Genomic DNA, 24,723 nt, shown 5'->3' with positions numbered 1-24,723 from the left:
CTTGTCCAAATGTTGAAGAATATCTCACTTTTCTTGCCTTTGTCCTGTATGTACTAATTACTAGGGAGGATGCTTCCCTTCCCCTAGTTTCTTCCCAGTACACTTCAAAGTCAACCTGGCTGTTGTGTCTCCTAGATACTTTGACTATGAAAAATCCTCTTGTCTTTTCCTTGGTTTCACAGCCAACCTGGTGCACCGTCCTGCCAGGTACTGTGACAATAAAGAGTACTTTGTCTCTCTCTTTATATGTGAGTGAGTCCCAGGTTTCTTCCTTCTTTGCGCTTTTAATTGTGGTTTCCCCATTTTACTACTACTTAGTTAGTCACAGCCATCCTGGTATACTATCCTGCCACGTACTGCGACTATGAAGATTGCTTTGGATCTCTCTTCATATGGGTGTGGATCCCAGACTTGCCTTTTCTGTACTGATGGTGGTCTTCTTGCTTTGCTACTACTTTGTTGGTCACAGCCAACCTGGTATACAATCCTGCCAGGTACTGTGACTGTTTTGGCTCTCTCTTCATATGGGTGCGAATACCAGAATTGCCTTTTTCTGTATTTTTTTATTGTTGTACTTCTCGTTTTACTACTACTACTTGGTTGGTTACAGCCAGCCTGGTACACTTTCCTGCCAGGTACTGAGACTATGAAAATTGCTTTTGGAAGCCTTTGTTAGGTTTGTGGGTGCGGGTCCCAGATTCGCCTTTGTGATTCTCCCTTCTTTTAGCCGTCCCACCAACCATCCTGTCCTCCTCGACCTCTCTGGAGAGCTTACCGGTCGTCTTCGGTTGTTTGTGGGTGCTTCGGGCCTTAGATTCCTTTTGCGGCTTCAGGAACTGGGGCGGCTCTGCGCTTACTGCCGGTCTCTGAGCTGCACGTCTCGGCTTCTCCATGTGCTCCAGGCTTCGCGTCTGGCTAGCGGCTCAGGTTTCTGCTCCTCTCAAGTGTTTGTCTGCGATGGTTCCCTTGGGAATGCCTCTACCAGCGGGTAAGCGTCCCGCTCCTGGTACCATCAGCGTCCCGTTTTCTCTACTGCTGCCAGGATTAGAATCTCCCGCTTCCTTCTGGAAGGGCTTCTCTCATCAACAAGTCTGTCTTCCCTTTTTATGTTGCATTGCGATTTGCTTGACACAAATTGACTAGTGTGTTTGTAGTGGTTCAGTGGAATATTCCACATTACTCCACACTTCTTCCTCGTCCCAGTACTATCGTCATCCCTGTACACAATGTTCTTCCTCTCGTCGCAGTGTTTTTTGGGAAAGTAACACTGCAGACATGCATGGAAGTGTGTGGGGTTATTATATCCTTTGCAGAGTAACAGTGTGAGAAAGGTTGGGGTGTTAGGGAATTCCCAAGGTGTCGTCCCTCGTACCATGGGGGTGTTTCCCTCCCCTTGAGATCCACCTGCTGAGTACCACCCCCAGGGGGACTATCGGGTAGCGGCCTCATCTCCCTGGCCTCATGGAAAGGGGGTCCCCTCTATCCCCCTCGGAAGCAGTGACAACAATCTAGGATTCCTAATTTTCTCTTGAGTGTTGTGTTGGTCCACCTCAATTTTCTTTTCTTTCCTTCTCACCCTTCGAAGGCAGTAGACGATTTTCACAAATTGAGCCCTGGAAGGACCTCTTGGTTTTGTGTTGGCCAATCACGGGAGTTCACTACAAACTATTTCTTGTACAGTTTTCTGAAACCAAAAAGATTGCACTGTCTGTAAACATACAATTTCTCATTTGCGTCATCTGTAAATTAATCTCTGCTATGAGCAAGCCAAAAAAGGAGGCCTGAGAAGGAATCAAAGCTCATTCAATGAGGGGCTAGATAGCTTCTTTCGAAAAGATTAGACTGGTTTTTAAATTCGACATTCAGTTCACACGCCCTTACCAGACATGATATGGACACTAAGGCTGAATCAAGGCTTTGCAGAGCTGTTCTTTAGTAATTTTTAGGGTTGGTGGTTGCTCTTTATTCTCCTCTGACCCTCCTACTTGTGGGTTGTTACTGCTGAATAGTCTTTCTGCATGAGGAATCTCATGGATGCAGTTTTCATTACTAGAACAAATGATTTACATTTAATAACAATCTTTCGAGGGGATTGGGTCCTCCGACGTATTCCATATCTATGACAGGTAATGTCCACAGCTGTGCTGCTTCATAAAATCTTCTGCGTCGATGACGTTGATGCGCCATCCCCGAGGACCTCCTCCGACGGCCGACGTCACCCGATGTGATAAGTAGGACGCACGACGCCCATAGCTTCAGTTCCGTTTTTTCCACGAACGTGTTCACTTCGTGAATCTCGGTACGCCTCGACTCTTTGGAGTTTGCTGTTTTCTTCTCGGCTCGTTGAACCGGTTTGGTTTTTTGTGAAGACCTGTTCGTGGCGATGTCTACTTCCTCTTCAACCCTGCGTCCGGGCTTCAAGAAATGCGGGGACTGTGGGTCCAAGATGTCGGTCACAGACTCGCACGACGCCTGCCTCTGGTGCCTCGGGGAGGCCCACGATACGGACGACTGTCGACTGCCAGTCGCTCACGGCAAAGGCCTTGCGGGAACTCAAGAGGAAGCTGTCGATAGGTCGGGTGTCTAAGCCCCGGAAGTCGAGGTCTGTGGGGCTTTCGACGGATGACTCGAGTGGCGACTATCCGCGTCATCGTCGGAAGTCCAGTGATTCTCCTTCCAGGAGTCGGTCTCGCCACTCCTCTGCCTCTTCGAGGCATTCCCGGAAGCGCCGGCATCGGTCGTATTCCCCATCCTCTTCCGAGGACTCCGCCCATCGGCGGGTCGCTTAGCCCTCCATGCAAGCAACATCGGAGGAATGGGCTTCCTTCGGGAAGCAGATGCTAGCGATTCTTGAATCGCAGGGCACTGGTCTGTCCGCGCCTCCGAGTGGGGTCGGTCGGCACCGGTCGAGAGACACCGCTCGTACGCCTTCGGGCTCGGGTGGTAGGGACGGCTCGTGGGAGAGGTCCCGCTCGGACAAGGGTAGCCGTTCTCGCCATGCCCGTTCCAGGTCCCGGTCCTCGACGCGCTCAAGACCGTGTGATCCTGTGCCATCTTCGAAGAAGACGTCGACGCCTGTGGCGCCGAGGTCATCGACGATTTCCGAGGGGGTTGTCGACGCTGTCGGCGCCTAGATCGTCGAGAGACACGCTCGGAGCTCCGGCTTCGAGGCCTGTGTCGACGCCGTCGATGCTGGCGGTGCTGCAGCTGACGTCGACGCCGATTCGCTTGACGAACGACTTGTTCGGCGCCCTCAACGCCTTTCGAGGCGGTGGTGTCGGAGGGGCCCCGTGGCACAGGGTTAGCCCCTTGAAAAGCTCTGGCTAAGGTCAGGCACTGCTTTGGTCCCCAGATGTCTTCCTCGCCCGGAGTACATTTCAGAGCGTGATGAAGGCTCTGATGACGGCTTGGTTCCGGTTACGGTACCAGATGAGCTTATCTCGGGCCATAGCCATTTTGATGACCTGAGGCAGCCACTGCATGATGCCAGTGGACTGGACACCTCCCCGGAGGTGGAGTTTTGTAGGCCGGAGCCTGGCACTCATGCTGATTCTTCATATCGGTGCCTTATGTCTCGGGTCACCGAGTACTTGGGTTGGTCAGCTCCCCCAGGGGAGTTCGTTCAGGATGATCTCGCGGACATCCTTGATCTTGGTCCCCCCCACTGACCCGGTTTTGCCGTTTCATATGGCTCTGCAGAGAAGGGTGGCAGCGGCTTGGACTGCTCCGGAGAGTCTCCCGGCAGTGGGCAAGTCTTAGTCGCAAAAATACCGTCCAGCCAGTAGCGACCCCTGCTACTTGTCCAGGCACCCCAATACGGAGAGTTTGGTGGTGCAGGCGGCTATGGCCCCGGCAAAGCAGGCGTCGTATCCTACCATCCCTCTGGATAGGGACGACAAACGTTTTGACGGCTGGGCGAAGAAAGTGTTTTCTTCAGGGGGTATGGCGCTTCAGGCGGCCAACTCCATATGTGCCTTGTCTCGTTTCACACACACTCTGTGGAACTGTGTTGCATTAGCGGCTGAACGTATTCCCGAAGGGGACGAACGGGATGGTTTCCTTGCTATGGTTCAGGATGGCAAGGATGCCATGTGTGAGGCCGTTCAGTCGGGATTGGACATGGCAGATTGTGTCAGCCGGTCCATGGCGGCGAGCACCGTAATACGCAGGTTTGCGTGGTTGCAGAAGTCTGGGTTCACTCCTGATGTGCAGTCCCGGCTCCTCAACATGCCCTTTGACGGTGAACATCTTTTTGGCAGCAAGGCTGACGAGAGCCTTGAGAGTTTGCACACCTCCAAAGCTGCAGTGAAGTCGTTGGGCGCTGCAGTTCGCCAACCTCCGCCTTTTCGTCCTAGGGGACAGCAATGGAGGGGAGGTTCCTTTTGCTATTACTCGTCCTTCAGCAAAGCAAGAGGAGCTAGCAGTCAAAGAGGCCACCGTAAGAGTGCAAGAGGTGGAAACAAGGGTACTCGAGGTGCCAAGGCCGCTTGGGCAGTTGCCTCTTTGACCTCGGGCAACGCCGCAGCCGCTACTGCTCAGTCATGAGGCCAGGTCCCATGGTTCGTCGGTTGGGGGAAGGTTGGTGCAGCATCTTGTAGAGTGGCGAGCCATTACTTCAGATGTGTGGGTTCTGGAGATCATAACCTACGGCTACTGTCTTCCTTTTCGGCAGAGGCCTCACGACAATCTGCCTGGGAACCTCTCTTTGATAAGTCTGGATCTGCTCCTTGCGCAGGAAATTAAAGCCCTGCTGGAGAAAGGCGCCATAGAACTGGTGCCTGTAGCGGAGAGGAACAAGGGATGGTATTCCCCTTATTTTTTGATTTCGAAGAAAGACGGGGGATTGAGACCCATCATGGACTTGCACGGTTTGAACAAACTCCTCAGGAAGGACAAGTTCAAGATGGTTACTCTCTCAAGTCCTCCAGGCCCTTCAACTTCAGGACTGGTTGGGGTCTCTCGACCTCAAGGATGCTTACTTCCATGTGCCGATCCATCCCAAGCACAAGAAGTACCTGAGGTTCGCGGTTGGCGACTCGCACTTTGTTTCGGGTCCTGCCGTTCGGATTGACCTCCGCCCCGAGAGTTTTCACCAAGCTCATGGTGGTGGTGGCAGCGCATCTCAGGAAAGGGGGGATTCATGTCTACCCCTACCTGGACGATTGGTTGATCAGGGGGAGCTCTCCCGAGCAAGTCCTGGATCATCTGTCCGTCACCTGCCACTCCCTTCGGAAGCTGGGCTTCTCCCTCAATTTAAAGAAATCCCACTTGACACCAACGCAGCGGCTCCAGTACATCGGAGCAGTGCTCGACACATCCCTGGGGCAGTGTTTTCCTCCCCAGGTGAGGGCTCTTCACATTCTGCAGATGGTGCACAAGTTTCAACTTGCCCAGAATCTCCCAGCGTCCGAGTTCTTGAGACTGCTCGGCCTCATGGCATCCTGCATTCTTCTGGTGCCAGAGGCTCGTCGGCGGATGAGATCTTTGCAGTGGGCACTCAAGCTCCAGTGGTCTCAGTCCTCCAGCAGGCTGTCGGACCCTGTTCAGGTGCTGCCCTCGGTCGCCCAGGACCTTCTGTGGTGGGCCGTCGAAGGCAATCTGATGAAGGGGGCCCCATTTTGGCTTCCCTGGCCGGAGGTGACGATCGTGATGGATGCATCCCTCACGGGATGGGGAGTTCATGCCAACGGGCTGACAGTCAGTGGTCGTTGGTCTCCGTCGGAGTCCAGACTCCATATCAATCTGTTGGAGCTGAGGGCCGTCAGGCTTGCCCTGAAGGCTTTTCTGCCGACTGTGCGAGGAAAGAGTGTCCTGATTCTAACGGACAACACAGTGGCCATGCACTACCTCAACAAAAAGGGGGGGGCAGGGCCACTTCCTCTGTGCAGGGAGGCGATGCAGCTTGAGTTCTGGCCATCCAGCAGGAAGTTTCGATCTCGGCTGTTCATCTGGCCGGAGACGACAACGAGACGGCGGACGCTCTGAGCAGGCAGAGCACGATCTCTCACGAGTGGGAGCTGGCTCAGGAGATTCTCCTGGAGACCTTCACCCTTTGGGGGACCCCTCAAGTAGATCTCTTCGCCTTCAGTGTCAACCGGAAGTGCGAAAGGTTTTGCTCGCAGGAATTTCCTCCAAAAGGAGCCTTTGGAGACGCGTTTGTGGTGGAGTGGTCCTTCCCACTGCTGTACACGTTTCCTCCAGTCCCCGTCATCCCGCAAGTACTGCAGAGGTTACAGAGGTTCGGTTCCCGGATGATCCTCATTGCTCCGGTGTGGGCCCGGAGGACGTGGTACCCGGACCTTCTCGGCTTGTCCATCTGCCCTCCATGTCGTCTTTCCTACCGAGACGATCTGCTTTCACGGGAGGCGGGTCAGGTTCTCCATCCAGAGGTCAGATCCCTCAACCTTCACGCTTGGCTTCTGAAAGGTTGAGGTATAAGGATTGGGACCTCCCTGAAGACGTGATGGAGGTGTTGCTCTCGGCCAGGCGGCCGGCAACAAAGTCTCTGTACCGTTGCGGTTCGAGAAAGTTCTGCGACTGGTGCAGAGTTAAGAATGTGGATCCTTTTGAATGTGACATTCCCATGGTTCTGTCTTTTTTGCTTTCCTTGGCCCACAGGGGCTTGCAAGTGGGTACCATTAAAGGTTACCTGGCGGCGCTGTTCATCTTTAAGCGCTCGTCGGAAGAATGTTCCTATTTTAAGATTCCTTTAATTTCTCAATTTTTGAAAGGGCTCACTAATGTGTTCCCTCCGTCACCTTTTCTGGGGCCCGGTTGGGATTTGAACCTTGTTCTTAAGTTTCTTATGGGTGCTCCGTTTCAGCCTTTACATTCTTGCCCTTTGAGGCTGTTAACTCTGAAAACTGTGTTTTTGGTTGCGGTTACCTCCGCTCGCAGAGTGAGTGAGTTACAGGCACTTTCAGTTAAGCCACCCTTCACTGTGTTTCATAAGGACAGGGTTGTCCTTAGAGTTCGTCCTTCTTTTCTTCCGAAGGTGGTTTCGGAATTTCATTTGAGCCAGAAGGTTGTTCTTTCGGCGTTCTATCCTTCTCCACATCCTGGTAAGGAAGAGGAGAGGCTCCATAGGCTTGATCCTAGGAGAGCGTTGAGCTTTTATATTTCGTGCATGTCCCGGGTCAGAGTGGACGATCAACTTTTCATTGGTTACGCTGGAAAGAGTTTGGGACAAGCTGTGACGAAACAGACTTTGTCTCGTTGGATTATTTTAGCTATCTCCCGAGTGTTACCGCTTGGCGGGTAAGGACCCTCCGGCTGGCTTGCGGGCCCATTCTACCAGGGGAGTGGCTGCGTCTACTGCCCTGCAGAGGGGTGTTCTTATTCGTCACATCTGTGATGCAGCCACCTGGGCTTCAGTACATACTTTTGTGCATCACTACTCCCTCGATTCCATCAGAGGGCAGGATCTGGCCTTTGGCAAGGCAGTCCTATATTCCGCAATTTGATTGGTCATGCAAAATTTGTGTTCTAAATTCTTTTCCCACCTCCTTGCTTGGTACTGCTTTGGGAGTCTGTCATAGATATGGAATACGTCGGAGGACCCAATCCCCTCGACAACAAGTTACTTTCTTACCTGGTAACGTTCTTTCGATGGGATGGTCCGACGACGTATTCCATATCGCTCCTTCCCTACCTTCCCCGCTACAGAATTTCTTTTGCGATTGCAGCTAGCGCCCCGCAAGGCCTTGTGTGTCTGACTGGCAGAAAACTGGTGGCACATGTTCTGGGGGAAAAAAAACTATAACTGAGGCTATGGGCGTCGTGCGTCCTACTTATCACATCGGGTGACGTCGGCCGTCGGAGGAGGTCCTCGGGGACGGCGCATCGACGTCATCGACGCAGAACGCAGACGCCGAAGATTTTCAAAAGCAGCACAGCTGTGGACATTACCTGTCATAGATATGGAATACGTCGTCGGACCATCCCATTGAAAGAACGTTACCAGGTAAGAAAGTAACTTGTTCTTTTGATGTGTGTTTTGATTTACCCGTAGATAACTCATTGTATTCTCATCTCCACTCATTCTAAGTTTGGGGACACATTTTGTTTTTTAATTGGCTGTTGTGTGTTCTGAATTGTGCGGTCGTTGTCTTGCTTTTAGGGCACCCTTCAATGCCACCTGGTGCCCTGTTGGAGGCTTTCTAATAAAGTATCAAGATTCAGTTTGGTACTTTAGCATTCCACGTTTGTAATCTGAAGGATGATAGAGTGTCTATAAGAAAATAAAGTTACAGATGATGCAAATAATCTTTGTCTCTGCACTAATGGATAATTTTTTTTTTTTTTTAAATAATTTTTTATTTTAAAATAATACAATACAAACCAAACTTGCAGCATTATACATTACAAACTGTAAACATCAATTAATGCCGTATTACTGCACTTAAACCCCCCCCCCCTCCCCCGAGAGCTTATCAGCCTTACAGTTCTGTGTACGCTTGGTGCGGCCGGGCGCCGCCCCTCCCGGAAGCAGCAGGGTCCATTTCCGCGCCAAAGAGTCCCGTGATTAACATTCTCCAAGCCGCCAGGTTGCCCATTTCTTCCTCCCCGCAAATACCACACGCTTCCTGCCATACCCCCGTTTCAGCCTCTGCCCACTTCTGCAGGTCCCGCCACCATATCTCTATTCTTGGCCCATGGCGTTGCTTCCAACTCATAGCTATCCTTCTCTTAGCAAGTACATACGCCAGGTCTCTCAGTTTCCCAAGATGTTTGGTGTTCCGTGGTCTAGGGAACCCTCCCAAGAGGCAGGCCCAGGCCGTGTCAATGGGTAGCAGAACCCCCTTATCTGCCAATTTCTGTGCCACTTCCCCCCAAAAGCCTTCAATCACTGGGCAGGACCAGAACATATGTGTCATGCCTGCGTCTACTTCATCGCATTTCGGGCATGCTTGTCTGCCTGCGTTCGCAAACTTAGCTATTCTCTTCGGGGTCATATATGCTCTGTGCGTGATGTACAGCTATATTTGCTGCAATCTGGCATTCCTGGACACTTTCTTATGGTATCCCATGGCCCGCTCCCACATCCCATCAGTCATCTGTACCCCCACTTCCGCTTCCCAGTCAAGCCTCAGATCCATCAAATCCTTCCCCACCCGGGTCATCACCACCTCATATAATCTAGAGATCTCATGCCCGCCCTCTGATATATCATATATCGTTCCGATCAGTGCATCCGGATCTTCCGCCAGCACCGTCTCCGGCCAAGTTTTGCGGATGATCTGTACTAGCCTTAGGTATGTAACATATTGGCCCCCGTGCAACCCTGTTTCTTCACCCAGGTCTACGAATTCTTTAATGGCCCCATCCTGCCATATGTCTCCCAGTGTGGCCAGTCCAAACGTTTCCCAATACGTCCTGATAATTTTCCTGAGCTGGCTGTCCCCCATAGCTAGGGAGACCAATGGCACATGCGGGGAACACGGGTGTGGGCTCTCAATCAGCTGGCACATTCTACGCCAAATTCTCCACCCCAGCAGCAACATACCTGGGCATCCTTGCAAGTCCGACCTAGGGGCCCAGACGACCTCCTTTAAATAAAACGGGGCGCAGTCCCTCCCAACCAGTCTAGACTCAGGAGTTTCCTCATCTGAGAGCCATCTGGTCACGTATTGCAGCTGGCTGGCCACATAATAGGCCTCAAAGTTTGGCAGCTTGATGCCTCCCCTATCGTGGAAATTTTGAAGTTTCCACAAGGCTACCCTGTTGCGGATGCCGTGCCACAGGAAGTCCCTGCATACACTATCAAGTTTGACAAAGAACTTCCTGGGTATGAAATATGGTGTATTACTGAAAAAGTGCAAAAGCCTGGGCAGGACCACCATTTTAAGCATCGCCCCCCGGCCCACCATTGCCAGCGGCAGCTTCTCCCAAAACCGCATACTCTCGCGGATTTTCTTTACCGCCGCCTCGGCATTGTGCAAGTGTTCTTCCTTCACAGCATGATATACATCAATTCCGAGGTAGCGGAAAGACTCAGTCGCCCAGGGCACGGGCAACACCGGCAACCGTTCCAGAGGGACTCCAATAAAGCTCCCCAACGGAAACATACTTGATTTGCTGGGATTAACCGCTATGCCGGACAGCTCCGCATACTTTTCCATGACCTCTAAAATGTACTGGAGGTTTTCCTCCGGACACCTCAGGTACAACAACAGGTCGTCAGCATATAGGGATATCAAATGGTTCTCTCCTCCCACCTCAATGCCAACCAGGTCATATTGCTGTCTAAGGTACACCGCCAGGGGCTCCAGGGCCAATATGTACAGCATCGGGGACCAGGGGCATCCCTGTCTGGTGCCTCTGCTAAGTCGCCACCTTTTGGATATCACAGATCCCGTGCGCACCCTGGCCAGTGGCGCGCTGTACAGCAGTTTCGCCCACCTCACATAGCCAGGCCCAAACCCGTACCTCTCCAAGGCCGCCAGCAACCACGGCCACCTCACTGAATCAAATGCCTTAACTGCATCTAGGGACACCACCACCATCTCTTCATCGCTTCTATTCCCCTCTTCAATCACTCGGTGAAGTCGCCTGTGATTGTGAGTTATGTTCCTGTTGGGGACATAGCCCGTCTGATCCGGGTGTATCAGTTTACTGATGACCCTACGTAGCCTGTTGGCCAGGACCGCCGTAAGGATCTTGCTGTCCTGGTTCAGCATCGACAGCGGCCTATAAGATCCACAGCTTTGTCGGGGTTTATTAGGCTTGGGGAGCGGCACTATCAGCGCCTCTCTGAGCGTTTGCGGTAACCGACCCTTCTCGAAAGATTCATTGAACATTTCTAGCATCGGGGGGAGTACCTCTGCTCCATACACTTTATAAAACTCACTAGGGAGTCCGTCCGTACCCGGGGTCTTACAAGTGGGCAATCCCTTCACTACCTCTTCCAGTTCCTCTAGTGTGATAGGCGCGTCCAGCTCCTCTCTTTCCTCCTCACTAATCCTGGGCAGCTCTATGTCTTCCAGTGTAGTTCTGATCTCTGCCTGATTTTCTCCCCCTATGTCCTCATACAATGCTTTATAGTAATCAAGGAAGGCTGCATTAACTCCTTCTTGGGTGTCCACCTCCTCTCCGTCCTCTCTAACCATCATCCTAATCGGGGGCCTAGGGGTTTCTCTCTTATATAGCCATGCCAGTAGGCGGCCAGTTTTGTCTCCACCCGCATGCTGCCTCTCAACATATTTTCTATAGTTAAGGTTACAAAGCCTCTCCCAAAGCTCCGAACACCGCTGCTGCAGCTCAAGTACTAGGTCTGCATCCCCTCCTGCCTTGCTACATTCGCGCTCCAGTTGTCTCTCCGCCTTCTCTAACTCCATCAGAACCCCACCCTGCAGGCCCTGCGACTTGGAAATAGCGTCCCCCCGTAACACTACCTTGAATGCCTCCCAAAGTGTGCCTGCCGAATCTACACTGCCCGTGTTAACCTCAAAGTACCGCTGGATCGCCTCCCTGATGTCCTCCCTGAAAACCGTGTCCTTAAGCGCCTCCGCACGGAGGCGCCATGTAGGTATTCGTGCACGAGGGCGGCCATACTGCCAGGTCAGCACTAAGGGCGAGTGGTCCGATAGGACCCTTGCTTTATATTCAATTTGAGTGGTCGCCAACACCACTTCTGACGTGGCAAAAGAATAATCCAATCTCGTGTGTAAGCACTGTGGGGCAGAGTAGTGAGAGTACTGCGAGGTACCAGGGTATTTCAGTCGCCAAACATCAGCCAGCCCAAAGTCGCCCAGTAACGTCTGTAGTACTCTGGCCGCCGGGGTGGGCCGATCAATCCCATCATCGGACCTATCAGCCCTTGGGTCGAGAACACAGTTAAAATCCCCTCCCCAAATGATCGCTCCCCCCACACATGTGCCCAGACGGGTGCATAGGGTCCTGAAGTATGCAGCAGCATTCTGATTGGGGGCATATGTGTTAATAATACAAACCTCTCTATCCTCCACCAGGGCTCTGAGCATAACCAACCTGCCCTCCGTGTCCACCTCCTGCCACGTGACTCTGAACGGAACGTGAGGTGCTACCCAGATGAACACTCCCCTAGCATAGGCAGAGTACGGGGAGCCCACCACCATGCCACTCCACTTTTTCTCAACCAGTTCTAACAGGTGTGTTTCTTGCAATAGTGCGATGTCAATCCTCTGCCTTTTGAGGTACAACATAACTTTATTCCTTTTTAAATAACTATTAAGTCCCCTGACATTCCAGGTGACAATCTTAAGGTCTCCCATGGCAAGTTCGTTCCCCCCTGCCTCCCATGTAGCGACCCCCAACCGCCCCCATGACACAGATAGCGTTTTGGTCCAGTAACTCCTCATATAAGCTCAAACTCCCTTCAACTATATACACAACTAAACCCCAACTCCCCTCCCCTCCCCCCACCCGTGCCTTCCCCAACATCACACACCCCAACTGCTGCCCAGCTCCAGCTTCAGAGCTCAGGCACCCCCACATCTAGCTCCGCAAACACCGATCGGCGAACGGAGCCCAGTAGGGTGAGGTCACCCTAGTGGTCACCCAACTAAAACTATTGTGAGGTAGAGAGTATCGCCCCGTAAGGCTCCCGATCAAATAAGAGTTCACAGTGTCCTGACAAATAGTGTCATCTGACCTTCTTTACCGAAAGTGTCACACCGACTATATTCAAGTCCCACGAGCCACGCCATCTTGCGACGCCATGTTATGATTCCCGTGTCTCTTCCGAGTCCTTTCTGGGCCGAGCTTCTGGTTCCTGGGGGCATCCATGCGCATCGAGCCATCCCATGGCATCCTCCGGAGTTTCAAAAAACAAGGTTTTATGTGCATGGAAGACCTTCAATTTTGCAGGATAGAGTAACATATATTTGTGGCCCGCTTCTCTCAGCCTCCGCTTTACAGACCCAAAGTTCATGCGACTACGCTGTACAGTCAAAGTATAATCTGGATAAGCCGTGATGTTTGCCGCTCCTCTCGTGATCGTCCCTCCTTTGCGGAAGTATTCCAGTATCCTCTCCCGGTCGCGGTAATTAAGGATTTTGGCGATCACAGGCCTAGGCGGGTTCCCGGGAGGTGGCCTCCTAGTTAGGGCTCTATGTGCTCTTTCTACCGCAAATCCTTGAGATAGGGCCCCTCCAGATATCTCCTGTAAGAGCATGGATTCGATGAAATCCGTGGGGTCCCGGCCCTCCATCCCCTCCGGTAGGCCCACGATGCGGATGTTATTGCGGCGGGCTCGTCCCTCAGCCTCCTCCGCTCTGCTCTCCAGGTTGCCCATCCTTTGTGTCAGGGCATGCAAATCGGCCTTGTGAGTGGCGCAATCTGCTGTATTCGGGCCAACTTCTTTTTCGAGGGCCTCCGTGCGCTCCGCCAGGGTCCTGACATCTTGTCGTAGCAGATTAACGTCCTCTTGGACCTCTCCAACCTTGCGATCCAGTGCAATCTTCAGTTCCGTAACGGCCAGTTCCAACTTGGATTCCCAGGCCGCCCTCAGTTCCACAATCGCCGCCAGGATTTCTTGGTTGGTGCACGAAGATGTCGTGCCACTCCCAGCCAGCGCTTCCTTACTTTTGGTAGTGTCCTGGCTCGGGGGAGTTCTAGTGAAGTCATCTAAGGTAGGCTGTTTCCCCTTCGGCCGCACCGGCCTGTTCGACATGGCTCAGAAAATCGATCGGTTGCTAAAGTAGCAAGTTTGTGTACAGTGCACCGTCACAGCTAGGCCACCGCACAACTCGCCTCTATTCCAGTCCCGGGCCCCGGTCGGCCATTTTGAGTCGCCCTTTGTTCGCGGAGTCTTTTAACACATAGTCACCGATCTCCGTCGCTGTTAATCCGATTCTCTCCAAAAGTTCACAATGCGTGGCCAATACCTTCGCACACCATCCTGTGTATCGTCGGTGGTCAGCGATACGTCGTACCGCACATATTTGCCCGGATCGTTGCAGGATCTCGGGAGCTCCTCCGGGATGCGTCCTCTTACATGGCTCTCGTAGCCACGCCCCCTGCACTAATGGATAATTGATGGGGAACCAAGATTTTAATATTTTGTTTTGTCTGTCATTTTAACCTCTTCCTCTGCTTGATTTCAACAGCCATGGCACATTGTATTTGTCCCCTCTGGAACCTTAGCATATGTCTTATTTTGAATTGCTGGTTGGCTTCTAGGGTTTTACTTGGCTACAGGCATCCTGCCAAAGTCATGACTCAAGTTCCTTCCCACTTCACTGTATCATAGGACAGCTTTGAATTTGGTAACTGTGCAGTGCAATTTCAGGCACCCCCTTCCCTCTTCTCATCCTGCTATTAGTCCAAAGTTTCTTCTTTCACGCTGGATGCTTTCCATTCCCAGTAGACACTGCTTCTGAATTGAATCGTATTCTGTCACCTCCAAAGCGTTTTGTCAGCTACTGTTTTGTTTGAGAAAAGCAATGAGTTTTCATCTCTCGCATTTTGCTGAGTCTCAATTCACATGGATGAAGGTTAAAGAGTAAAGTCTACTACACACTAGGTACTGGGCCTCCCTCGGTTCTTCCTCCTGCTGAGGTGCTGCGGTTACAGTATTTTTGCCATGCTCACTTTTGCAGTATCGTATAGGTTTCCTGTCAAAGTTCCCTATTTGCTTCATTCATTTGACAATTTTGTTAGGGCTTGTTAAGTTATTTTAGTTGTACGTCTGCCTTTGTAATGAAGTGATTGTGTGAATACATAATTGGTTTTCTAATTAATGCCTTATTCGCACAGAATCCTCATCTTTAAAGTATCTAACAGTCATAGACGTGCCAGGCACCTTTTTCGTAGCCACTGGAGGGTATTGTACAGCTGCACAGCAACTTTGACATGGCATCATTGGCATTCCCCATGCTGCTATTGACGCCCTTGGTATATAAAAGACCTGAATGTGATCTGCTTCTTCAATCAGATAGGCTTTCAAAAAATGTATAATTGGTTAAAATGAGAAGAATATTTTTTATTTTTGAAGAAGTTTCAAGGTCCTTCAGACAGATATTTTCGATGTTGAGAAATTTAATGAAAATACCCATGATGTAGAACTTGGATTTTAAGTAAGGGACTTTTCCTTCCTTGATTCCTGCATAGAGCAGCAGATATGTATGCCTTGTTTATTTGTAACTGTCTAGATAAAGGTGGGATTGTGGTTGGCAATCTGATGGATCCCTGTGAGGAACTCGAGGCAATAAAGCAACAGACACATTAAGTATGGTTCAGCAATATCTTTATTCGGGTAAAAAATACTGTCATAGAGTCGGGTTTGAACGCCTAACATGACCAAGGGAAACTCTACAACCAAAGCAGAACTTCTGAATAAGAATGTGTGAGGAACTGTTAAACTAAACAGTGATTCCTTAGTGTGCCTGAGGTCCCCATTAAGATAAAACATAAATGTCCATAACCTCTTCGTATAAGTCCCCACCGCTTCAGGGGTACCTGCTTCAAACGTCCAAATGGTTGGCCAACATATAAGTCTCAAACCTTTAAGTCCATAGCCTCTTGGATTCCATTAGTCAGGGACCGGCAACCTGTGGCTATCCAGATGTTTAGGACTACAACGCCCATCAGCCCTAACCACTGTAGTCAATGATGTGGGATCATAAGAGTCAAAGTCCAAAACATCTGGAGAGCCATAGGTTGCGTACCCCTTCCCTAAATTATAATAGAAAGTTCCAAAGATTGGCCAAAGCAAACGGTTCAAACACCTACTCTTCTAATTCCATCCCTATTCTAATGCAACAAAACATACTTGTCCCTTGGTTTCACTCAGACTTGAGAGGGACTGTTTTACCCTTCTGGTCAGCCTTCCTAAACCAGGGCTTCAAGGGCTTAGCAGCACCCTACCTTTCCTCCCAGTCTCCCAGGCTTGTACTGCTTCCTCCATGCAGCGTTCATCTAGTCTTTCTCTCCCCAGCAGCCTGCCCTTGTATCAAGTGGGCATCAGCAGGTAGTACTGCTTCCTCCCTCCGGGTTCAAGACACTTAAGGAATTTTCCCACCGTGATTTATATCCATGGTGTGCGTGTTCTCTAAGGCAGGCTTTGATTGGTTCTTCCCCCTGTGCTCTGTGCTCTTGTATTCCCTCCTGATATTTGCTGTTCCTTATGTGAGTCTTAATTCCTCTTATTATCTGATGTTTGGTTGAGGACAGTGATTAGATTATGAGAAAATTGCTTCTATAAGAGTTTAACTGGACCTGTAAGATTTTATAAGTGTCTGCAGTGTGCATCGTCATTTTTGCAATTCCCTAGATTGGAACTTTGCGGTTCATTACCTTACTCTGTGTGTGAGCAGTAGGAGATTTTTGTCTTCCTTCTCCAAGAATGCTGCGTTGTTGGAGAAGCTGTTATTAGTGAAGACAAGCAGGCTTTTGGGGGTCAGTAAATGGTACAGTCTATATGCAGAGTTGACCCTGACGATGGACATATTTTCTAAATGCATTGGCCGTATGTTTATACTCTGCCTCTGAAAAACCAACTGTGAAGCACAGCGAATAAAGAAAATTACACCACCTTTAAGAAGCAATTAAGACTGATTATTAATGTTACTATATATGTATAGTAGTTACTACTAAGGTGCGGCCAAACACCAGAGGGATTTCCTCAGATTTCTTTACATCAGGGTTCCAACACTGACAGCATTAGTTTCAAGCCTAAGGCCATCTAAAACAGATTAAGTTAATCACAAATTCGGGTTTTGTGCACAGGAATTAAATGACTCTTTGGGTAGAAGGTTCGTTTCTGTAAAGGACTGTAAATGCTTGGTTATAGCTCTTTCAAGCAATTGAGCAAAAAAAGGCTGTTTGGAAATTGGCCTGAGGATAGGTAAACCGACTGGTCAGCCTGAGGCCTTTTAAGTAGAGGCATATTACAGGTCCACTTAAATGTTCCCCAAACAGTGCCGGTGAGTAGTTATTTGAATTAATGTGCTTAGAAGGGATGACCTGAACATTCTTTACATATTCCCAGTGGGTAAAACTCTGCCCGATAATGCAGGCTTGATCCATTGGCTAAAATGGCCCTCCTTCATATCCTATCACTGAGTAGTAATGATGCAAATTTGTGTGGCCTTGTGGTTCCTGTGTTCATTCTTAAAGTCAGAGCGCTCCATTTGAGGGAAAGGAGATTTTGCATGCATTCCTGAAAAAAGTTGGGTTTCTTTGGCTTCATTTAATATGTCTTTGTAGTTCTCTGTAAACCTGACTCTGTGTAGTCCATCTGTGTCTAAACAGTGGCTAATCTAATTGTTTCAGGCATTATTTTGTTTTATTTAGGGGTGAACCAATTTTGTGGGTAACACCTTTGGCGGCCTTTGAAGGCATCATTAGTAGCATCAGTTTTGAACTCTGAAACATTCAATGAATTCAGGATGTTTGACCTTTTCCAGCTACGATTACATCATCAGGGATAGGTGTAATGGAGGGAATGAGTTCTATAAGCTTAGCTTAAGCTTCTTAACCCTTTTACTGTCCTTAGGCTGTACATATATATATGTTCTAATTCCTTTAGCACTTTTGGAGATTCCGTCCAGAGTATGCCCTACTTCATGGGTTAGGCCCAAACTAGTTTTTTTTACCAATATTTATGCCGAGTCATTGACTTTGTGATTAGGGTTGTCTAAACTGGTGAGATCTTTGTACATTGTCAATAGATGGACCGCAATCTCCACCAGGACCGTGTCAAAAAGAGCATCATAACAAGGGGCAGGTTATAAGGAAACAATGTACCAACTGGACTGCATGCAGTGTAGAACAAGAATAATTGACATAATATAGTAACTCATTAATTTGTCCTGTCCTGTCCGTTTCCCTCTCTGAACCATGAATGGCAAAGTTGACTTCTGTTATTCAAAGGAAGTCTCTGTGGCTGGTTAAGCAGTGAAGACTTTGGGGAAACAACTAGCTATGCTCATGTAAACCCTGTTACCAGAGGCAGCGCCAAGACTGTTGATCTGGAGGAGGGTGCAACCTATTTTGGCTATAGCTGCTGTAATCACCTCAGTATCTACTCAGCAGTATAGGTTACCCAGCCTCTTTTTACAGTTGGAGACCAGAGATGCTTTGAAAGCCTTTGAATCCAGGGCAGAGAGAAGATATTGCCATATTTGCACCCGAGGAGAAGGCGGTAGACAAAGGGAGGGCCAGATTGTGGTCTGAATCGACTGGAATAAATAAGCCTGCATTTGCGATTCCCTGCTGGAGCCTTCCGACCCAAGCCTCCTCATTGCAGGCTCACCCATGGATTCCCACTTCCTGTTCCAAACCAGGCCATGCTCCAACCGCCCTAAAATAACTCCTTGCCCTGCCCTCTATGCGTTCCATCCAGGCTGATAGTGTCTCCTTGCGTTCGCTGGCTGTTTCACCACTCTATCTTGGTGCTCAAATGGGAATAGGGAGCTTTTTATTCCGGCGCCCGCAAATGGGCAATTGCTGGGTCCGGCTGGGCCATAATGGCCCGGTAATTGCCCATTCACGGGTGCTGGAATATTTTTTACGTTTGACGGCAGCCTGACGGTTTTACCGGCAAGGCTACCGCCAAACTTGTAATGAGATCCATGTCTCATTGGGTGGGGCGTCACGACTGTTAATGCTGCTGCCAAGCTTGTGTTAAGCTCCCTTATTACGCTTGGGCCCTTAACTTAGGAGATAGGCCACTGCTGGCCAGGATGGCCGCCCCAGCGAGTCATTATCACCTTATTATTGCTGCAGGAATTTGAATTGGAATATTTAGTGAGAGTGTACTTTAGATGTGCACATTGACAGGTACAGCAATCCTGATGGCTCTAGTCCTAGTTATAATCATTTGGTAGGGCGTATTCACTGACAGGATACTTGTTACAACCATTCTGTAGACGCTTCCACATGCACAGTTTTCATGAGCATTTTCTCGATTGGAATATTCCTGATGGAGCTGTTAATACGAATATGGTCAATCTGATGAACATATAAACAGGACATTTGTGTGCAGTGATTTGCCTACAAATATTATGCAGGGCAAAGTGTGCTACCTTAATATGCATCCTAGCCATTTTTAGAAATTTGGTGCATTTCTTCAAAAGAAGGACTTTGCCCTACATATGTTAGTTTTTACAACAAAAGTGAGCTCTGACTAATCAAGGAAATACGTCCCTGCTCCCTAAGGGGGAGCCCCCTCCCTGTGAGGCTAGGGAGGGGATCCCACTTCGTAACACCCTCTCTACGTGTCAAAGCAAATGGAACATCACCGGGAGACACTCCCCTTCTGGGGGGCAGGGATTCCTAATCTTGCGAGGAACTCCCGGATGCCTTCCATGTGATGCCCTATATGGAATCATGGAACAAACCAAATCAGCACACGTTCCGTTACTGGGACGAAGAGAAACTTGACTTATGCTAGGAAATGAGCCTATCTCTTTAAGTCAAAAACTCAGAATAACTGTGCCGAGTAAAATTAAATAGGAGGATAAGGCAGAGAGAGATGCATGCAGGGGAAGGCCTTTTACAGAGCACGTCTGAGGAAGGTGGAATCAGCGCAGGTCGCAGAGCCCGCGAGGTTCAGAATTGCTTCAGGGAGGAACAAGAGACACTAAAGGGTCAGCGTGTGTGAGGAAGCAGAAGCTGGAAAGACTGGAGCAGAGAGCACGATGGTGGCGTGACTGTGCAGGCAGGTGGTGGACAGGCTGTCCCCTCAACTACGCCGATACCACTGTACTGATGAACCGACTCACGGTACCTGTAACGATACTGAGATGCTGGGAAGGAGAAGGAAAGGCATCCAAAGCGGATGTCGCAGAGAACAAACACAGAAACAAAGAGAAGGAAAAAGAAGGTCACACACACCTGCAGGTAGCAGAGACGTTCCCCTTAATGACTGAAGGTAAAGAGGAGAATGGGAATATACTGGGAAGGAAAAAGGGACTCGTTACAATATCAGAGTCCCAGTACAAATGACGAGACAGTGAAAATCCCATTAATGTAATGGAACCGTATTAATGTGATAAAGAGAAGCCTAGAATCTACGTAGAGGAAGAGAAACAAAACTGGAACATTGCTACCTTTGGGAAAAAAGGGAAAAATAACCCAGAGTCTAAGAAGCACAAATTGGAACACAGTAGAGTGAGATAAGTGTGCACTAAGAACCAGAGGGGTCCCTAGGTTGGACTGTTTACAAAGAAGCCCTGAGAAGGAAAAGTTGAATCACAACTGTATAGGAATAGAAAAAGACACTACATCAGAAATCTACGAATCTTAAAGGAAAGAGAAAAGGATTCCAACCCGAATCAAGCAGCCATTAATAAAAGGAGATAAAAAGACCATCAATCCTGTCAGGGAGATACAACAACGAATACAAGGGATCACAAGAGTCTATTTTTAGAATTGCATACTGATCAGGAAAAGAGAAAGAAAAGAAGGCAAGTGCAGAATCACAACCATGTAGGGAGTCATTCTCCTGACCTTCATTGATTATAAAAGTGGTAGGGTTCGCTTTGGGCGGCTGACTGTTTTCTTTGAACATTTATCCATGTCTGACGAGCACCTTAGTAAAATCGGTGGGGAATCCCCTTAGTGATAGGAAAGATGGGCATTCTCTTATTCGTTAACAAATGTCCTCAGAGTGTCCTTGTCCTTCTTCTGATACTCCACAGAGCACATTGCCTTCCAAACGTAGGTTCAGTGTCCTCAGGAACTAGAAAAAACCCTTCCTTCTTCAAATCTTAGACTGACCTCTGCTGATGGGCATTTTGATATGTACAGTATTTTGTTTGGCCTATTAAGTGGTATGGTAAATGTAATGGCCATGGTGACAGGTACAGTATGTGTGATGCTTATATGGGATCCATGGGTGTTATAGACACAACAGTAGGTCACACTTTAAAAACTGAGCAGAAAATACTCCTCTATGAATTAAGGGTCAATGAACCAGGTGGGGGGTCCTCCCTTATGTCTCATTCTTCCTACTGCACGCTCCCTATTGCTCTCCACTCCTGCAAAAAATCCTGTTTTTTCTTGCTGCTGTTACTCCGACACTTCTTGCTCCCTCTCCCCAGCCAGCGCAAACATCATTTTTTCTACTCAAGCTATCCATGCCCCTTCAACATAAGTTAGCCTTTACTACTTATGTCATGCAGTTGCTTACAACCCTCCCCTCCTTATGCTGTTGCCACCTTATGTTCGCGACAGTAGAGCAATGAGGCACTGCCAGGTGCAGCGAAATTTCATGCACTGTGGCCCTGCCCAGCTGCACCATTCAGGGGCCAACCTCCATGAGGCGCTTATGGATTCTTGAAAAGGGATGGCCTATGGACCATACTATTTATGCATATAGAGTGGCAGTGGGAAGCCACCAGTCTGACATCACAGATATGGAACATGGCTTTTCGAGGTGCATTTTCTTTTGTGGGTAAAAGTAAAATTCTGGTGCAACATTACACCCATTGACAAATGTGTGCATCATTTTCACACAAAATGATGCAAAAAATCTGAATCTTATGTGCAGGACATATTGTCAATGTTGCTTGCATTTTTGGCTGTGTTTCATTGTATTGTCATGTTGTGGCTCAGTTTGTTGTGGCTTGTGAAGTGAGTGTATGCTTTTTTCTGTGTTGCATATGGTTCTGTGTGTGTCTGTGTGATGAGAACAATTATCTGCTCTCATGGGCCTCACTGTCATTACTATTTCCATTTTAGGTTATAACCCCTTGCCGGAAGCTGATTCTGAGTGCTGACAACAGGAAAGAAATGGAAGATTGGATAGCAGCACTAAAAACCGTGCAGAACCGGGAACACTTTGAAGTAAGACATATCCTGTTTCCAGGGGGGGTGGGTGAGGGTGTGTGTGTGTGTGTGTGTGTGTGTGTGTGTGTGTGTGTGTACACACCATCCCTTGTTATGTAAAGTTAAATATGTTTTGTAATGAAGGCATGGTATCAAACGGTGAAGACAGACACACGTGATCACAGTTCAAGGTTGTTTATTGAACAATCAGGGTTGGTTGAACGCCTATCTAAACCTAAATCTAAGGATGGGAGGAAGCTACGACCATCAAATAATAATAACGCAGTCCTAGTGGAGTCTTTGTCAAAATAAAAAGGACACAGTGAAACAGTAGGGTTGCAGGTCTAAGAACTATCGCATGACTCGAGGGTTAGAGTCCTTCCATTGACTTATCCATACTAAAGCTGAATGGTCGGTGACCAGTGTGAACTTCCTCCCTAGAAGATAGTATCTTAGATAGGGGATTGCCCATTTGATGGCAAAGGCCTCTAATTCCAACACACAGTAGTTATTCTCAAGTGGTAAGAGTTTTCGACTAGTGAATAGGATAGGGTGTTCTAATCCATCACTAATTGGCGATAAAACAGCTCCTTACCTTGTGAGAGAGGCATCAGTTGGTAACACAAATTCTTTTGAAAAGTCTACTACCTTTAGGGTTGGGATCTGGCACAAGGTTTCTTTTAGGTTGTTGTTACATGCATCATTCTCATCAGTCCAATTAATCTTTTGTGGTTCTGCGTTCTTTAATTTATCTATCAACCTAGCTGTTCTATCTGAGAAACTTGGGCTAAACCTACGGTAATAATCAATCCTAGGAATGCCCTAAAGTCTCTCTTGGTCTAAGGCCTGGGGGTAACTAGGACGGCTTTCACTTTTTCTCGTTGGGGCTGGACACTGCCGTTCCCTACAAAGAAGCAGAGGTATTTCACGGCCGATTGAGCCAGCTTACATTTCGATCGTTTGGCAGTTAAGCCGGCTTCTCTGAGGGTACTCACAATAGTAGAAAGATGAAAAAGATGGTCATACTTTGAGGTCAGGGTTGTGATGTGAACTAAAGAGAAGGGAGGGGGAAAGAGGCGCGAGCAGTCTGCAGTTTGCTGGAAGCTCCCTGAAGTCAGGATGGGGGGCAGCCAGGTCCCAGTTCTGATCAAAAACCTTTCAATTCATCAATGATGGGAGGAAAATGAAACGAAGGAAGACTTAGCGGAGAGAAAGAATGGATTGGTGCCTTGCAGAACTATTAGATGGCCTTTTGTCTTCTGAGGATAACCATTATCTGCTCCTGAGATCCTATCAAGACTATGTCCAAATGCTGTTGCTCTGTACTTGGGACCGTAGATGGCCTCTGGAGTTATATTTATAGAGAGAGTGTTCACAAATAATGGGGTATTTATGTGGGGGAGACTGTGTTTCAACATACTTCATTTTCATACTTGCTCAGTATTGATAATGGTTGATTAGAAATAAAAGAATAATATGCATAGAAAAAGATGGTCATGCCAAGTCTTAATATAAATGACTATGGGCCTCATTACACGTTAGGCGGTAAGGGTTTACCGGTAAGGGCACCGGTACCGGTAAGGGCACCGGTACCGGTTAACCCATACCGCCTTACTACGAGTTCCTTTTGCGGGACCCGACCTTAACGGCTGGTTTTACCAGCCGTTAAGTAGGGTGCCGCAAAGGGACCTCGGTGCTAATTACGGTACCGCAATTTGCGGTACCGTAATTAGCTCCTTCCCCATTCCCATTATGCCCTATGAGGGCAAAAATGGGAATGGGGAAGTGCCTTGGTGAATGGGGAATTACCGCCCCGCTCACCTTGGAGTAGGGCGGGAATTCCGCCATCCACCAAGGCGGACACGGTAAAATACCGGCGGCAACCATGGCGCTAATAGCGCCATGGTTACCGCCTACCATGTAATGAGGCCCTATGTTTTCAATATAGGCCCCACAGAAATCAGAGTTTGGCTGTAATATCCTGTCCGTAAGCCGTTGGAAAGTGGCTGGGGCCCCATGCAGGCCAAAAGGGAGGACTTTGAACTGGAATAGGGGCGTTGAGAAGGCTGTCTTTTCCTTATCAGGTCCATGTACAGGGACCTGCCAATATCCCTTGGTTAAGACTAGGGTTGATCGGAATGTGGCACTTCCGAGTTTATCTATTAACTCATCGATGCATGGCATAGGATGGGCATCGAAGGCGGAGGTGGTGTTGACCTGCCTGAAGTGTATGCAAAACCTCCAAGAGTCATCAGGTTTTGTTACCAACACAATAGGGGAGGACCATGGGCTTGAAGAGGGCTCGATAATGTTTGCCTACAGCATTTTATTCACTTTCACAACCACTATTTGTTTTCTGGCTTCTGGGAGTCTGTAGGGTTTTAAATGGACCACTTTTCCCATTGGAGTTGTGATATAATGATATGTTCCATGTACTCTCCCTGATTTCTCGCAGAACACATTGGGGAATGCCATAACCACGTTTTTTAATTCTTCTTGTTTCTGTCTAGATAGTTCTTGGGGAATAAGCATAGAATTGTCTATCTCTTCCGGTACCAAACAAGACAATATGGAGGCGGAGGCAGCAGAAGGATTTTCTTTCCACTCCTTTAAGAGATTTACATGGGATCTTTTGCTTCCTGTCAGGTTGGGCTGTTTTATAGGTACAGGTCCCTGTTTGCTCTAGTACCTCATATGGCCCATGCCACTTTGAGACAAGTTTATTTTCAGAGGTAGGTAAGAGGACTAATACCTTTTGTTCTACTGAAAAAAATCTTAAATTGACCTTCTTGTCATAGGTGGACTTTTGTTGGGTTTGAGCTTTTTCCATGTGAGTGTAGATTAGATTTGGAATGGGTTCATATGCTCTCGCAATCGGGTAGCTGTTTGTGAGAGGGGAATAGATGCCTCTTCCCAGGTCTCCCGGAGCTTGTCTAAGACATCTTGTGGTTCTCTGCCGTAAAGTAGTTC

General features: G+C 48.7%; 1 protein-coding gene across 2 annotated transcripts in view; it reads left to right on the top strand.

Annotated features, from left to right (window-relative positions):
* DGKD (diacylglycerol kinase delta) overlaps positions 1 to 24,723 on the top strand; it is a 1,999,080-nt gene that overhangs the window by 505,454 nt on the left and 1,468,903 nt on the right. For both annotated transcript variants that reach the window (XM_069617880.1, XM_069617879.1), the window contains exon 4: positions 21,667 to 21,771. In XM_069617880.1, coding sequence (XP_069473981.1) covers positions 21,667 to 21,771 — 105 coding nt within the window. The remainder of the gene's footprint in view (positions 1 to 21,666; positions 21,772 to 24,723) is intronic.

The sequence above is a fragment of the Ambystoma mexicanum genome, chromosome 10, assembly GCF_040938575.1.
Source record: "Ambystoma mexicanum isolate Mex_15411 chromosome 10, UKY_AmexF1_1, whole genome shotgun sequence".
Classification (NCBI taxonomy): Eukaryota; Metazoa; Chordata; class Amphibia; order Caudata; family Ambystomatidae; genus Ambystoma; species Ambystoma mexicanum.
The sequence above is the reverse complement of the archived record's forward strand: the minus strand, read 5'-3'. Positions and strand labels throughout refer to the sequence as shown.